General features: G+C 32.5%; 2 protein-coding genes across 2 annotated transcripts; both read left to right on the top strand.

Moving 5' to 3' along the window:
• The first annotated feature begins 5 nt into the window (after nucleotides 1–5).
• On the top strand, nucleotides 6–7,721 carry LOC148616119 (acidic phospholipase A2 E-like). The gene is made up of 5 exons (XM_088582819.1): nucleotides 6–124; nucleotides 2,794–2,840; nucleotides 6,638–6,794; nucleotides 7,121–7,236; nucleotides 7,455–7,721. Exons 2-5 carry the CDS (start codon nucleotides 2,795–2,797, stop codon nucleotides 7,616–7,618), a joined length of 483 nt encoding a protein of 160 aa, XP_088438945.1. The 5' UTR covers nucleotides 6–124; nucleotide 2,794; the 3' UTR covers nucleotides 7,619–7,721.
• Nucleotides 7,722–9,204: 1,483 nt separating this feature from the next.
• LOC148616118 (basic phospholipase A2 caudoxin-like) lies at nucleotides 9,205–15,148 on the top strand. The gene is made up of 5 exons (XM_088581718.1): nucleotides 9,205–9,259; nucleotides 11,657–11,804; nucleotides 12,814–12,920; nucleotides 14,097–14,195; nucleotides 14,963–15,148. Exons 1-5 carry the CDS (start codon nucleotides 9,205–9,207, stop codon nucleotides 15,121–15,123), a joined length of 570 nt encoding a protein of 189 aa, XP_088437844.1. The 3' UTR covers nucleotides 15,124–15,148.
• The last annotated feature ends 1,822 nt before the right edge of the window (nucleotides 15,149–16,970 follow it).

The following is a 16,970-nucleotide window of genomic DNA, read 5'->3' as shown; positions in this document are numbered from 1 at the left end:
ATCGCATACAGTAGGAGTAATTCAATAGGACACAACTTGATTTAATCTTGTTTGTAAATGCACAAAGAATAACAGTGAAATCACATGAACTAAGTTTAGGAGAAATATGTTTAGCAAATGATATGTGAGTTAACATAAATTGAAACCGATGTCTATAAAAGGAAAAAAACGATAGAACACAAGAAATAATTCATACTATACACACTGCTATGATAAACGTCCATGGCTTTACTATGGGAAAACTTTAGGAAATAAAAGAAACTTTTTCTTAATGTATTGAAATCAGCAACTATTCATCTGAGTGTATATCAAATAAGAACTGTTTTCGATGGTTTTGATGTTTTTTGACAGTTAATAGAGGGCCGATGTTTCTATTATTAAGCAACTTGATTTTGCATTACATATAGATATTGGGATCTTTCAGAGCTTATTTAAAAGTTTGTTTACACTTGTAGAAGACCTTACGGTAATCTCTGTAATTATTTATTATTTTGTTTTTTTAGATTCTATACTGTAGCATTTGTTACGCATCACCATGTCTACTCTTTTTTTTTCTATGTATGTAGTTTTGATTTTGTTATATTCATACGCATAGAAATCCATATAAACATAGCATATACATTCAAAGAACCAAATATCATGTGCCCTTGGGGAAAAACTTGTCCATCGTAGGGTTAAGTTGTAATGTTACCACATAATCTAAGATGTAAATATATAAGTTACAAGATACCTTTGAAGCTATTCATTAATTGATGATTTTGGGAAGTGTATAGCCTTAAATGCAGTACGTAAGTTTTTGCTAACCTGTACTAGTAACTCTTTTTTCTTCTGGTAACTTCATTTATCATTAACCAAGTTATTCACCTTTAGTTACACGTGCATATGTCTAGAGGGTGTACAATTATTCATGTTCTGTTAACACTGCTGAAGTCAGAAATGTTTAATTATACTTTGTAGGTGTCCAAATAAATTAGAGTAGTTTCTTACTTATTATCATTGAATCATTGAATCAGAAGACATCGGAAAGTAGATTTTTAACCGCAAAAAAAAAACATCATTCACACATTGCATGTACTATGAAACGTAAAATCAACAAGGGGTGTAAAATATCAGATGGCAGTATATTGAGATTTTGATTTTACTTTACACAATTTAGTTCTGGATTTAGCACAATTTTAGTCAGAAGTAGAAATCAGAGATCATTTTGGAATAAATGCTCGAAAACTGATTTATTCAACGTGTCACAGTTTTCCTTTTCTTTTTCGTCTACCCACGACATGACTTTTTATGAGCAATTCGGTGGGTGTTTCTAGAAAATCAAAGAAGGCTTACCCTACGGGTTCCCTAGTCCATGCTCCCAGTTTTCAGTGGAGTCCGAGTTACTCATTACCTTTGTCACTGTATATATTTTATGTTCTTTGTTATGTTTGTCTATTTTCCTTGTTATTTATTTTATGATCTTTTTTGTGCTTGTCTGTTTTCCATTCTTGGTTTTGTCCCTGGATTACATTCTTGTGATTTCCGCTAGAATCTTGGTTCCCCTGATTACTCTTTCGCTAAGATTGACAGTCATTAATGAATGAAAACAATGAAACCAGTATGGCCGCGCACAAAAATATGACCAATCCATTTTAACATACTTAATAATTTGTATTCTTTAGAAGGTGAAATATTACAAGTATATGAAGTGGACGGTTGCTGAAATACCCTGTTCGCTTTTAGTACAAACCATGTCCAGCCAATTTTCGCGGTTTTCTTGGAATCGTAAACCTCGAAATTTGGTTCCCAACGAAAGAGAAATTGTCCTTAAATTTATATGCTTATGTTATCAATTCCATAAATCCAAGAATATACGAACTGAAGTTTTTTTTCTTAAACCACAAAAGTAGGTACCCAAGAATAAATTATATCACAGTACTACAATCCATACAAGATCGGACGGAATCTTTAAAAAGATATCTGAGGATATAAAACATATTAATCTTTTAAAACTTATGTAATCTAATATCAATATTCTGGCCGTAGGCTGTTATAAACTATTTGTGAAATGATGCATCAAGTCCACAACAGGTTATACACTCCGAACCATCTAAATATTTACAATAACGTTTGAGTATTGTTCAATGTTATTCTCTCTGTGTGTTTTTTTTAAATCGTTCGATTGGAGTAATGTATTACCTTTTCAACGACTCCTATTACCGATAATCTATTTTACAAAATGCAAAGAAATAGCTTTACGGAAGAAGCAAACAGACGAGGAGACAAAAATTAACAAAACTATGCTCAAAGTCCAAGAGGACAATGAAATGAAAACAAGCCACAACAATACAAATTGACTACACACAGAAATGCGAACAACGAAAAAAGTAAAAATAAGGCTAAAAAGGTTTACTTATGTAAACGCGTTTTCTTCTTGCTAGACATTATCCATGCTGCTCATTGGGTTCGATGAAGGAAGAAGAGTATCTTTTGAATATGGCGAACAATATTCCATATTGTCCATTCAGACCGTTGTGACAGCCTTCATCCGTGGCCAACAAAGTAACCTTGTACCAGTAGCATTTGCAGAAGCCGCTTTGAAAATCGTTGAAATGCTAACAGTTTGTTTTTTACAAAATATTTTAGCAAAGCCTAAAAATCCAAAATGAGGGATTTAGAATTTTACTACATACGAAATTATGGTTCACGTTGAGATTGTGTTAAAGTGTTGCAACATCTATATTTTATTAAAGGTTATAAGTATGAATTATATAAAGGACCTTTGAGGCATATAAAATGGTGTTTTATTTTCAGAATGAAAACCATTCTTAAAGTGGCGGTAATACTCCTATCATGCTCTGGTAAGTGAGTCTGCACGAATGGGAACATAAAGAAATCCTATGAAATATTTTTAATACATTTTTAAGAAATTTATAATGAAACATTACGTTTACAACATTAATTCATTTTTTAATGATATATTATTGCTTTTTCATTAAGAATTATTGAAGCTTCAATAATATAGTTTACAAATGACATGACGAAAGATGCGCTTGACAACACGATACGATAGTTATACATTTCGAACCACATTGTACTATATCAAAATGCTGAATTAAAAATTGTAAAACATGCAACATTTTAATAAGCGACTCTTTCCTCACTAGTACCCTTACGAACAAAACTTTTCACACATGAAGTTATGATGACTTAAGTTGGAAATCGAGGAACAATAAATCAGGCTAGTACATGTTGGTGAAACACAAGAACGATTAAACAAACGAATGTGCGGGTATCGTTCGGGAATCGATACCATCAAATTCCCGAAATGAACATTTGAATTATTAGAATTATCCAATCCTTACTATGATAATTGTTATTCTTTGAAAATGTACCATCCAGCGAATAGTTCTGTTCTTAGTAAAAGCTATCGTAGGGGAATACTGGATACGCAGACTACGTAATGCAATACATTATGGGTGCAATGACAACATCAAAAGAAGTGGAATTTATTTGACAAAAATCCAAGAACGAATGGGAGTCACTATACAGACTTGTGACGGATTTGTGGCCATTATTTTGAATATTGGTTTCCACAGACTCTTTTTAACCAGTTTGTGTTAAAGGTCAAGATGAAGACGAACATTTCTTCCACGACCGATTGTCAATAAAGGTATAGATGCAATTAATTTGGCCAACATCCTGCATCACCAAAACGTCACGAACAAAATTCTCCCTTTATTTCAAAGACAAATCAATACCGATTATTTCATATTGCTATACTTTACCTATTGCATTGAAAATTTTCAATTATAAAAGGCTATTGCAGGACTTCAAGGCTAAACCACCTGACTGTTCTTTCAAAATCTTTCCATTCAAATAGGGTCCTTCTGGTTACGTAATTACGGGAGATTTAAACATCATCTAAAACGAAACTCTCCGTAAGGTCCTTTCTAAAGGTCCAAAGTACCGCGAACTATGCTTCATAAATTGGAATTATGATTTTGAAATTTCTATGGATGCCGTGAAGGTGTACACAAGAAAATGGATAAAACGGGAACAAGAAGACATTGATTCTCTGTCAGAGTGGGTTAAGGCTGTGAGGTCTTTAATTATGAAACGTATGAAAGTTTTGAGTAGGTCAACGAGTGTCTGTGCTACATGAGTTTTCAAAGTCCCAGATGTAGAATAATATTGTCTACTATACATGATAATATGTGGTCTTACCTTCAGTTAAGGCCCCAAAAAACAACATTGTGTCTGTCTGCAAAATGTACTAGATTCAATGTTTATTATCAGTGGTAGACGTAGAAAATAATAGCAGTAATGAGACCTATACTCCACAAGAATAATTACAAACAACACTACATAGCTGGATCTGCAAAATGTATCACCAAACCTCTTTCAAAACTTCTATACTCACAGCTGTCGCAGAGGGTCTCCAATCTGACCATGATACATGTTACTCCCATAGTGGTATTGATTCAATGTAGATCCTAAAAAGTTCGAAAGATCTTCTGGAAATCCTCACGATCATTATCAGTATACACTAGCATTATAACCTATCATTTTCAACTCTTTATACTTCTATTTCCCATACTCGATACGAAGAATGCAATTTAATATTAATGATATCATAAACTAGACCTTTATAGAAATATTGCTGAAAATAATAATTCAAGAATTAATATTCGTTAAGTGACAGTGCATCTAATTACTGCTTATTTTCTTTCTCATTATTTTTAAATAGATCTACTACATTCATACTTATAAACTCTTTTTTATCTGCTAAAACCAAATGTGTCAAGTGTACGTAATCGGTTATTTAAAATCTGCACCCCACTTTAAACAGGTTAAAGAAATAAAATATGTTATTCGATCAAGTGATATTTAGAATTCATCAAAAGGTTTTGGCCATTTGTTGAACTGTTTTCTCATTTGATTATATAGTTGTCGCCTTATTAATAGATTAAACAAAAAGTAATATTAATATACAACAACAAAGCATTAAAAACAGACAGGTGATAACTTAAGATATCACTCAAGAGTTTTTGCACTAAATCATTACAGTTACATTCTATATGTATTCTTATCAATATTGACAAGGGTATCCACAGGTTATAAAAGAGGTTTTGTATTTGGCTTTCAATGGAATCGTTACTATATTTCAGTACTGTCAAGTTTTGTATATTGTACATACATACAGTTAGTGGTGTTACCTATTGTAAAAACAATAGTAAACAAAGCATACACCTCTTAATTGAATGCAATTTAGAAATGAATCAAGTAAAATACATAAACAATTATCTCCCATTGATAGTTTGTATAATGGGTGAATACATGCCTTTATTGCAGTACGAATAGTTGTTAAACTTTGCATATGGCTAATGCAAATTTCTATTACGTTCATATGTATTCTCATTTATTAATGAATTTTTTCTTAGTTATGGTCATATTTATTCTAGTATTGCTATATTTTCCTCCCATCTTATGTGTGCATGTGTTCTTGTCAATGGTGTTACTCTGTTACATTCATATTTATTCTTGTGTCGTCAAGAATTTACTTCGTCATGTTCATGTGTATTTTAATGTTATCAAATATTGTTTACCCTGTTTTGTTCATTTATATATATTCTTATCTTGGTAATTGTCTTTTACTCTGTTACGGCATACGAATTTTCATTGTTTTAATTTCTCGTTTTTATTAGCCGTTTTGTAAATAATGTTTCCTTAATGCGTTCATATACATTCTCGTTATGTCAATGATCGTACTTTATTGCATTCAAATTTACTAGTTATTAATGGTCAACTGATCATAAAAGAAGTGTGAACATAACTTAAGAAGCAGTTTTTTTTAAATTGAAAATCCAACAGTTTCTATTGTATTTTAGTGACATTAACTGAGTTATCTCCCTTAATGTCGATTGATTGATTGATTGTTGGGGTTTAACCCCCGAGCAGAAATGTTTCAGCTATATTCAGGCGATGAACATGAAAGGGATGATAAAATGAACACGAAATGATGATGATGAAATGAAATAAAATGGATGGGACACAAGGATGATAGGGTCGACAAATTTTGATTGCCACAAAAAGGGGGATGGGTAGGGTCGGGTAATTTAGCCTTCTGCCGCGGAGCGCAAAGGTTCCTACTCCTATCGAATACCATAGCAGGGTTCTTTAACACACGAGGAACGTGGCATCTTTCCCAACACGGTGCACCACTATGGTTTGCGGTCAGGTTTTCTGTATTATAGCCTGACAACCCCAACATGTAACACACCAGGGTTACCCCATTCCACCACCTGGGGCACACATCCCAGTTGCTCTGTGGGTAGGGCGCCTAGCCCCTGGCTAGGTTTCTGAGCACTATTTAGTCGCCTTTTATGACAAGCTTAGCGCTGCTGCAGGCCTATTCTTTTGTCACCCGGACCTGCACGGGGCCCCTTAATGTTGAATTCTACAGTACATTCTATATAATATTTATCTTCTACGAACAAGGATTATATGAAAAAAAAAACCACGTGCTACTTTCAGTTTACTATGACAATATTAACCAAAATATGAAAAATAAAAATATGTAGGCTTTCAAGCCATGAATCATGCATGCTACTTAATATTTCATACAGTTAATAGCAGTTTATATTTTATATTTTAGGGACTATACTTGCCTCATTTATTGGTGCCTACAGGCACTATAAAGTTACCAATACGTTAGTTGACACAGTGGTTGGGCATCCAATGAAAGATTATTTGGGATATGGAAATTATTGTGGATTGGGTGGTAGTGGTCCAGTTGTTGATCCTATAGACAAGTATGTACAATTCATGATCATAATCACTAACAAAAATTCTGCATACTCCTTCCCTTATTCATAAATGAATTAAATTACGTAGATCAAGCTGTATTTCATTTTTGAATATATTTAAATGTTGATTTAAAATTATATTTAATATCTCAAACAGTGGATTTTTTTTATCGTTGATGATTTTGATTTCGAGTGTTCATTTAAAAAGGTCTTAAGAACTGAGCAAAGTGTATATCCTTGTGGATGATTGGAAACGTGCTACATGTAATTACCGAAATTTTGTAAGACAACTTGACACAATGTTTCCAATAACTGCTCCTTTTTCTTTGAAGCTGTTGTCGTCTTCATGACCTTTGTTACAATGAGATGTCTATTACCTACGGCTGTCCAGGAGTGACTGATATGTACAAATTAGGAATAAAAACTGACACATATGAGCTGACCTGTGGTAGGTACAAATAAATTTGTTAAGGCAACAATGACATTTTATTTATATCTTTAAGCTGACTTCGGAAATCCTGTTCATAATGGGTTATTTGCTAAATCATTTTCCCATTATTGTCAACACATGATAAAGGTATAGTTTAAAAATATAAACTAGAGATCTGCATAGCGAATACGTAAGGACTCTTCAAATTTATAAACTGTCGAACTTGTAATTTTCAGATGCCGAAGATGATGCTTGTTGGAGGGGTGTGTGCAAATGTGATTTCGAGCTATTAGCTTGTATGAGGATAAACAACATATTCTATGACAAGTCACATCTGAAAAGGGGAGGATATTTGTCAAATCTATTTAAATTTGTAAAAACTTATGTACATTTTAAATAGATACTACTGTGGATAGATAAAACCCCATGCTGTCCATGTATATTCACATGATTATAAATGGAGACTTCAAATAAATCAAGGCTGTATCTCGAAAACAGTCATAGTGAAAATACGTTGTAAAGAATAAAATAAATTCATTTGAAACTTTGAAAGCTATTTCATTTTGTTTTTTTTTATTCTTAGAGATTCAAGTTATTGCTGAAAGAAAGACAAAGAGATTTCAACAATTAATCCATTAATTCATTGTTCATGACAAAAGTCCTCTAAACAATTAATCCATTAGTTCATTGTTCATGACAAAAAGTCCTCTAAACAAGTTTCGACGTAGGGAGTTTCTTGGCGTTAATGTAATATTATAAAATAAAAACCGCTTATATTAATATCGCTTATTACAGTTGGTATGCTATACCCGTGTTTCAAGGAGTAATGTATCTCATCGGCACATTAAAACCAAAGGTAGTTATAAATTAAAAAATAAATTGTATACAAGTCGTAATTAAAAAATGAAATTGGAAGCCAAATAAAAAAAAACATAGAAGTTTACCAAATCCAATAAAGGGAAGGAGAAAGGTCTTATTGCTTTAGCGCTTTTAAAATATATTTCGGCGAAAATCTATGATATAAATCTGTCTACTGGGTTTGCTAATACCTTCCAATAGTTCTGATCCACCAACATTTTCAACGATCCAGTGGTTGCTGTTTTCTTATTCATTTGATTATAATGTTGTTTATTAGAAGTTACTCCTTAATATCATTGGTATTTTTGTATATATATATGATTGGGCATTCTATAATATATTTAGTACAGTAACTCGTGTCTTTGTATAACCTGCTAGTATTGTACATCATTGTAAACACTCATTCGGTTTTTGACAGATCAAAATTATTTATTTAAGCTGTTTCATGTGTTTTTCGACGTAAAAAAAACTAGGCATGTGATATTGCATATATACTTACGTTGTTAACGGTGTGCTTTTGTCATTGTTACATGCTATTTATTTATTTTCTTTTCAAATAACCTACCTAGCATAAGTCATTGTTGTACAAATAATGTGTTTGTTTAAGACTACCAAAAACATGATGGTTGTTTTACCACTTTTATACTTCCCATAATTTCCAAATAAGATTTAATTTTTGTTTGATTCAAACGTTATAACATTAATGCCGTTCACTGGTAGATACGAATAAGTATCTGTCCCTGTAAGAATTAGGCAGTGGGTAAAACACGGTTTGAAAAAAAAACACCGTTTTGAATTATTGATTAATTACATCATCAGAATCAGTTAAAAAATGAATACTTCAAGGTCAGATAACTCTGCCGAAAACCTCATTTCAATCTTTCTATGAAAAAGATTTCTGAAATAATCCTATGGAGTAGAGATCAAATAGAGAAAGCATCCTTGAGTGAAATTATATTGTCAAATCAGAAGTTGTTTGATATGCATGTTTCTGATTTTCCCACTTTGCCTGATTCTTACAAAAAGTTACACTTAGTAAACAGTTTCTAGGACAATACCCGACATAAAGTCTTACGAAACCACCAGGTTGTATAAAACATCATTACATGAATGTATTGACATCCAATGATGATCGATTATGCCATTGGTACCCAACAGCTATTTTGGTGTGAGAGGGAACATGGTAAAATGATTCGTAAATGCCAATGTAAATAATACTCATATCTGTGCTTATCCAAAGAAATGAGTATGTGTATCTGGAATAACTATTCAATGAAGTGGATACCATTCTTGGTGCTCTTCTCGGCAGTTTTATGTAATGGGGGTACGTACGACACGCATATATCATCTGTTTACTAACTTGTATCGTACGATAAGGGTAACAACAAAATTACCGTACAATAATCCGATTCATAACCAAGTCAAGTCCAAAATAAATCTGGCAAAAGAGATACTACACCACCGGAGACTCTGGTAAATAATTTACTGTTTTCAAATGTATCACAGTTCAAAATGATGTGGGAACTTCATTTGACAAATTCAATGAGTTTTCTTACATTACCATAAATATCAATGATGCGCCACACGTTTGTTCAGGTTGCAATTATTGAATTGTTGCATCTAAGCCATAATAAAGCTACAAATTAGATCAACTATACTGAGTTGGGTATAATATAAAATATTCTTTTTGTATTTCAATTACATGAATAAAACTGGTGAATATGTCAAAGAGACAAAAAACCCATCGGGGTAACAAGAACGTCAGCTCAAGGCTACCCATGGGTCTTCAATAAATGATCTAAGGTCTAAGAGACACAACTCTTACAAATCATTGAAACGTTTGTATTCAGCATTTTAAATTAATCTTATGTAAGCATTAAAGTAACTTTTATTCGTTTTATTATATTTCAAATGAAAGTTTGATAGGCTTTGGTGAAATTGAATATGAAACAAACATATAACTGATTTCAAGAGTTAAGTCCCTTACCCTAGGTCTACCTTCTTAAATGTCACTTTAAATTGCATGACATCTAATTTTCAGTGATTCTATTTCAATCTAAGGGGGTTTGTTTATATCAAAAGTGCATGGCAAAAAAATTGTATTTTACTTTTCGTCAGATGATTACGTTGTTACCTATCGATCAAATGATTTTTTTACATGTACTGTTTAAGAACTTTCATCTCCTATCCTTGCCACTCATGAAAAAAAATCATTAAATCGCATTCCAGTAAACACTGGTAAAAGGTGATTGTCCAATGCATCTGCACCAGTTCCAAGAATCAAGAAATTTTGACCGGTCACGAATGACTTCCAAAACATACACTTGTACTTATTTTACCCAAGGCAAACAAAGTATCCTGAAGTTATCAAAATTGTTCCAGGTAAATAGACACATGTCAATTGTTGAATAGCAAAATTTATTCGATTGAATAACTCTACTTATTCCGATCTCTACTGTAACTTATTGATAACAGCATTTAAACCATTGATTGCAAAACCTTCAAACGAATAGATAAAAACAAAATCAGGACTCATAGCAATATACATGTATCTATACTTTTCATTATTTTTATGCAATCTTTTTTTTATCATATTGTGATATGTGGTTGAAACGTCATCCCCACCCGTGTGTTAATAATTGGATATTAACATATTTCTGTCTCTTATGTTTTTCCCTATTTTTTATGAAAATAGAAAATGCTCTAGATTTTGTGGTATACATGTGACAGTGTTCTCGAGTAATGATAAGTTCAGGTCTCGTCAAAAGACCATTTTAAGATAAATTGTGATTAGTTACATCGGAACGATTGCTATTGATCCTAGAAAATGAATTATCAAAAACTTTGTTAAACAGTATGATACACAAACATATTCATCTTGATAACATGTATACATACATATATATATATATATATATAAAATGTTTACAAACGATTTTGATTGGTTCAGTATTTATAAAGACATTAAACTATGACATTTTCATAATCCATATCAACTCTGAAATGTAGCCTGAAATTATCTGAACAGTAACTCTTAGATATGTTTCTCCAACTTTCCCGTTGATTTTGTTTTAACGCTTTATTTAAGACAATCATTAGATAACTTAATTTACACGGTCCCAGGTTAGTCGGCTCGGTATTTAATTATTTGCTATTTAAGCCTCCGTTTGAACTAAATTTGTTATTTTATTTTTTTTTTTTATCTCATCCTAATCTTGTATTTTCTTTGATACTTTATTTTTATTGCTTGATAGATGTCGAAATGACTAGGATATTACATAAAAAGAAGCAAAATGTGTACTACATTTTCAATGTTTCTGTAAACACTATGAAAGAATATTGGTATTGGCTCATGCGCTCATTAAATATGTATAAATATAAGACAAACATGTTGTAACAAGCAATCTTTCATGGAGGTTTATTTAATTATTGTCACTCACCCATAAAATGACAACTAACAGTAAGCAGAATTTTACTAATTATTAAAAAACTTTAAAACGCACAAGGTTCCGAAAGAGAGATTGAGTAATTATTAACAAATCAGTTAGTCTGTTTCTAATTTCTGCGTATTTTTTAAAAGGTGTCTGGAGTAGAAAGGTAAAGAGAAGTATTTTTGATTTGGGTAAAATGATTGCCTTTACTACCGGTAGACGTGGTTTAGATTTCGACAGATACGGCCATTTCTGTGGACTAGGAGGCGCAGGAAATGTTGTCGACAGCATTGATTGGTATTTACATTCTTACACTCTATACTTTTTTCCTTATAAATCGACTTATAACTGATATCAATAAAACAACAAAGTAAGAGTGTTTAACCACTTTTAATTTAAGCTGATCTGTTTCTTTTTATATTTGAATGTAAACATTTTTCTTCCTGCATGTGTTTTTCATACAACCAAGAAAACGAAAAATTAACAAAATACAGACATAAATACGAAACAAATAACATAAACAAGAACTCAAACACTAAAAATACGAATAGGTATCATTCAACGGAATTGGAAGATAAAGACGTTGAATACTAATGAAGATAAATGAAAGTTAAATTATAGATAGATACAAATCACCCAATCATGTGTATTGCAAATTTCAATATGCTGTACACATATTTCAAGGAGCGACCTTTTATCAACAGCATTAGAATCAAATATATTGGAAAATCTACATCCAAAAAATAAATTGTAAACAAGAAGTACTCAATACTAAAATTATCGAAATCGGAAGCCAAACCCATCACAGAGAGGTTCTACCATGTGAAATAAAGGGATAACAATTTTGGACGGTAACGGAGTATATTTACCTATGTACCAACTAACACAAATAGTCATCATTACAAATGTTAGCCAAGGCAAAGAAGGGTAGCACAAATAGTCAGCATTACAAATGTTAGCCAAGGCAAAGAAGGGTAGCACAAATAGTCAGCATTACAAATGTTAGCCAAGGCAAAGAAGGGTAGCACAAATAGTCAGCATTACAAATGTTAGCCAAGGCCAAGAAGGGTAGCACAAATTTGATTTGAATACACAAAACAAGTTCAGACAAAAAACATGTCAACAAAATATTTTTTTCTGGAAACAAACAAAAATTAGGTGAAATGAAATATGCTCAGACTTACCTTTATTGCTGGTGTCATCTCGGCCATCTGTAACAGGAAATTTATGACATACATGTAAATTCAATTATTCCCTATTGCATATGCGGACGTTAAGAATTTGTTTTACATTTTTTCTTTCATATGTGCTGCCAACAACATGACCGTTGTTTCGGCCAAGCCCAGAATCGTCGGTGCCATACGTATTTCAGTCACTATAAGTGGAAAGTAATCAACAATAATATAGTTTGTGGTAAGTCAGTGATAATTTTTGTATGTTTTTCATTTTCATTCAAATTGATACACAATATATTCACAAGAACAACTTTGAAACTTTCTTAAAGCGGAAAAGAAAAATGTACAACGCAACCAAATTACTACATGTGGGAATTCAATTCTCTTTTTTCAAGCTGTGAAGCCCATTGTATTATAAATATTACAGGGATACTTCTAAACGACTAAAATGATATTTAGATCGTTGTAAATGTAACTGTTACCCTTAAGTACATATCATAAAAAATGTTAATAAAAAAATAATAAAACAAAAAAAAAAAATAATACTTTGAGCACCATAGTAATTTCATTATTTTAGTTTTTAAAAGAAAACAAAATACAAAATTGAATGCTTTACTACAAGTATCTAGGCTAACAAACAAATTGTCTCCAAATCTATCGTTCAAGTAGAATTTTGCACATATTGTTTCATAATCGAATCAGTTATATTATAAATTCCGATTTCTAACTATGGTTTTCTAATGTTTTATGAAGATGAATTACTTGCAGGTCTAATAGATTTTGTAAATCAGATTATTTTGGACGTAGGATTGTTTATGATATAATATCATTGTTCACACAGACCAGACATGGAAAAAAAGACATCCACTATAAAGAACATAAAATAACAAATATAATACGTATAAAGCAATAAAAGTAAATGAGCAACTCGGACTACACTAAAAACTTGGGGCACGGACCAGGTACAGCGATAGGGTAAGCGTCCTCTAATATTCAATTAAAACCCTCAGAGTTACTAATGAAAAGTCAAGTCGGGTAGACAAAAGAGGACATGAAAAATTTGACACGCTGAACAAATTGGTTCACGTACAGCAGATAGATACACCATAACGATCCACGAGTTCATGATGGCGACCACAGAACCTCTGTAATGATGACTTCAATCATGTAGCAGCATAACCCTGTTCCAGAAACCTATTGTTAGAAGTCTTGAAAGCAGTAAAAGGGAAGTTAGATGTCAGTTTCAGAACACGTACATGTACAACAACAAACAAAACGAAACAAACAAACAAACAAAAACAAAACAAAAACAAAACTATGAAACTCGATACAAAAAATAGGAGCAAAACTAAGAAAACTATATTGAAACCTACATTTTATGGTTACCAATATCATTGTAACTATTTGGTTTCAGGTGATGATCCATGGCAAAGCAATGGGAAAAAGCAGAAAAGCAATAATGCTCAACAGGAAGACAATCCTACAAAATGGAAACAAAATGAACGAGTTGTAGGTATGTTTCGTTGTTGATTGATTGTGTGTGCTGCCATCGTGTTCCTGTTCCGGTATTTATAATACATGATTAATTGATTGATTGATTGGTGTGTAACGCCCAAGCAGCAATATTTCAGCTATATCCGGCCTATGAAAATGAAATGGATGATAAGATTAACATGAAATAATGAAATGAAAAAAAAAGGGGGATGGAACACAAGGATAATAGGGTCGAGGAATTTTTGTTGCCACTTGAAATAGGAAGAGGTGGGTAGGGTCGGGCACTTTAGCATACTGCGGCGGAGCACCGAGGTTCCTACTCCTATCAAATACCAAAGCAGGGTTCTTTAACGTGCGAGGAACGTGACATTTTTCTCAACACATTGCACCACTATGGTTTACGGTCAGGTTTTCCGTATTATGGCCTGACGACCCCAGCATGTAGAATGCTAAGGTTACCCCGTTCAACTACCTGGGGCACACAACCCAGTTGCGCTGTGGGCAGAGTGTCATAGTCCATGGTCTAGGTTGTGAGCGCTATTTAATCGCCTTCTGCGACAAGCTAAACCCTCCTGCGGGTCTATTCTTTTGACCCCCAGACCTGCACGGGGCATTAATAATAGTAAATCACAAGTCTAACAATAAGAACAGAAAAATAGATTTTGGCTACATAAAAAAAGCAAATTAACAAATTAAGATAAAAAAATCACTTGCTTTCCGATTTTTTGATAAGAGAGCAGTATCTCTTAATGAATTGTATTTTAAGAGAGTAACGTCTTTTTTCAGATTTTAAAGTGTACTGCAAACAGAAATTATGTGAGTGTGACAGATGGTTAGCCTACTGTTTAGGGAGATACCATGTATACTACAATCCTCAACATGCACCCAGAGGTTTTTCACAATTCCTACACGGAATTGCTCATGTTGTCACACTAAACAGATTCTGATGTTGTACAATGATGTACGAAATGATAATGGAAATGAAAACATCAAATTGAGAGAAATAAACTGCATGTATTTCAAAAACTGATTATTTTAATTATTTTTTTGTGTTTTATGTCTTCTTAAGAATTGCGCTATATCAGTATAGGACAACGGACTAATATTAGTGTTTGACTAATTTGAAATACACAGCAATTAGCAAAACATAATTCCAAAAATGAATTTTAGTCAACCAAAACATTGGTCATTTTTTCATTGTTATTGTTTCTGGAGAAATGTAATAAATTCTTAATGGATTATGCAAACTGGAAAACAAATTCTAAAAACTCATATCTAAAACAAAGAACGATTTTTTTATCATACTTTTTTCAGTCCTATAAAATTACTTTTACATTTAACCATGTTACTTTTGTCTTGTTATACGTCTTGGTTTAAATGAAGAAAAAACTACAATGTGTTCTCAAGTACATCTCATATCTAAAAAAACTTCTTTAGAAATCGACATAAAAGCACATTTCATGTCAAACGGGTATACACCTGACATTCTTATCTTCAATTGTCTTATCAGCTTCGGTGTTATTCTATCGTTTCCTGCACACGAAGTATTCATACCTCAAAACTTTTACTTACTTCTGATACTCGTTACGCCACAAGGACATTTCATACAATGCAAAATGTTCTTCATAGGATATCATTAGCAATTACGAGGGTGCTTTAGAAAAAGAAGGAACTTATCATAGTTTGCATTTGATTTACGTTTTAACTTTTTTTTTTTGGTTTGGTGTTTTTGTTTTAGGGTTTTTATGTGATTTCTGTAATAGTATATACTTTTCTTGGAAAAATTGAAGTTACCCCGCTTTGATTGTTGTTAGTGTTACTGATAATTCAGTCCAAATGTTATTGATGTCCTGTCTACATATGTAACATTTAAATAACAACAAGAATAAGACAAACAAGAACAAATCCAACAAAACAAAGCAGAATACAGCCCCAAACTATTAAAATGAGTGATATAAAGAAGTGGTTACACCTGAGTGCGAACGGCGGAGAGGAAAGCCTTTGACCAGGACCACAGATAATAGACATTATGAATCCAACAGAAAACCGGAAAAGAACTCAGATTCTCCTGGTAGCTTAGCTGTTCTAATCGTTGAAAGTTAGTTGCTGTGAAGAAGCAAACTCTTTATGACACATGGATGTCGTTTGTCATATTTGCAGCGAACAGTTAGGTCATAGTGTGATAACCGTACTAAAACTTTCGAAAACGACTTTGATCTGTCGGCAACATTTCCTTTTAGGTTTGCGTAAACCGCGCAGAGTCCGTATCATAATTGCAATTTCTAGAAAAGCATAGGAGTTTAGAGACGGAAACGCCAGACGCTACAGCAGCTGTAATGTTACTACGCAGAAAAAAGGATTGTTGACATGGGAAAAACTCTTAAAATGTGGTGAATATTTATTTTTGCATTTAGTAATCGAAATTCAGTTTTGGTACGTTTTTGAATGGAACTTCAACGGATGAATTTGAGTGGTTGTGCAATTAATGGTTTAAAGATTGTTTTAATAAATTGAACTATATTATCATTATTATTACATGTATTATTATTATTATTATTATTATTATTATTATTATATCCCGCAAACAAATTTTTGGGTATATATGAATCACCCTGTCCGTCTGTCTGTCCGTCCGTCCATCCGCTAAGCCGCCTAATTAATTTTGATGCAATTTAGCAGAAATAATTAGCATTATATGTCGATGTGCGTGAAAGAGTAATCAAATAAACCAAGATTCTAGTGGAAATCAAAAGAATGTAATCAAGGGACGGAGACCAGACATGGAAAACAGTCA

The sequence above is a fragment of the Perna viridis genome, chromosome 5 (assembly GCF_037379345.1).
Source record: "Perna viridis isolate PV_CMFRI_1.1 ecotype Kerala chromosome 5, ASM3737934v1, whole genome shotgun sequence".
Lineage (NCBI taxonomy): Eukaryota > Metazoa > Mollusca > Bivalvia > Mytilida > Mytilidae > Perna > Perna viridis.
This window is presented reverse-complemented; position numbering and strand designations above follow the sequence as displayed.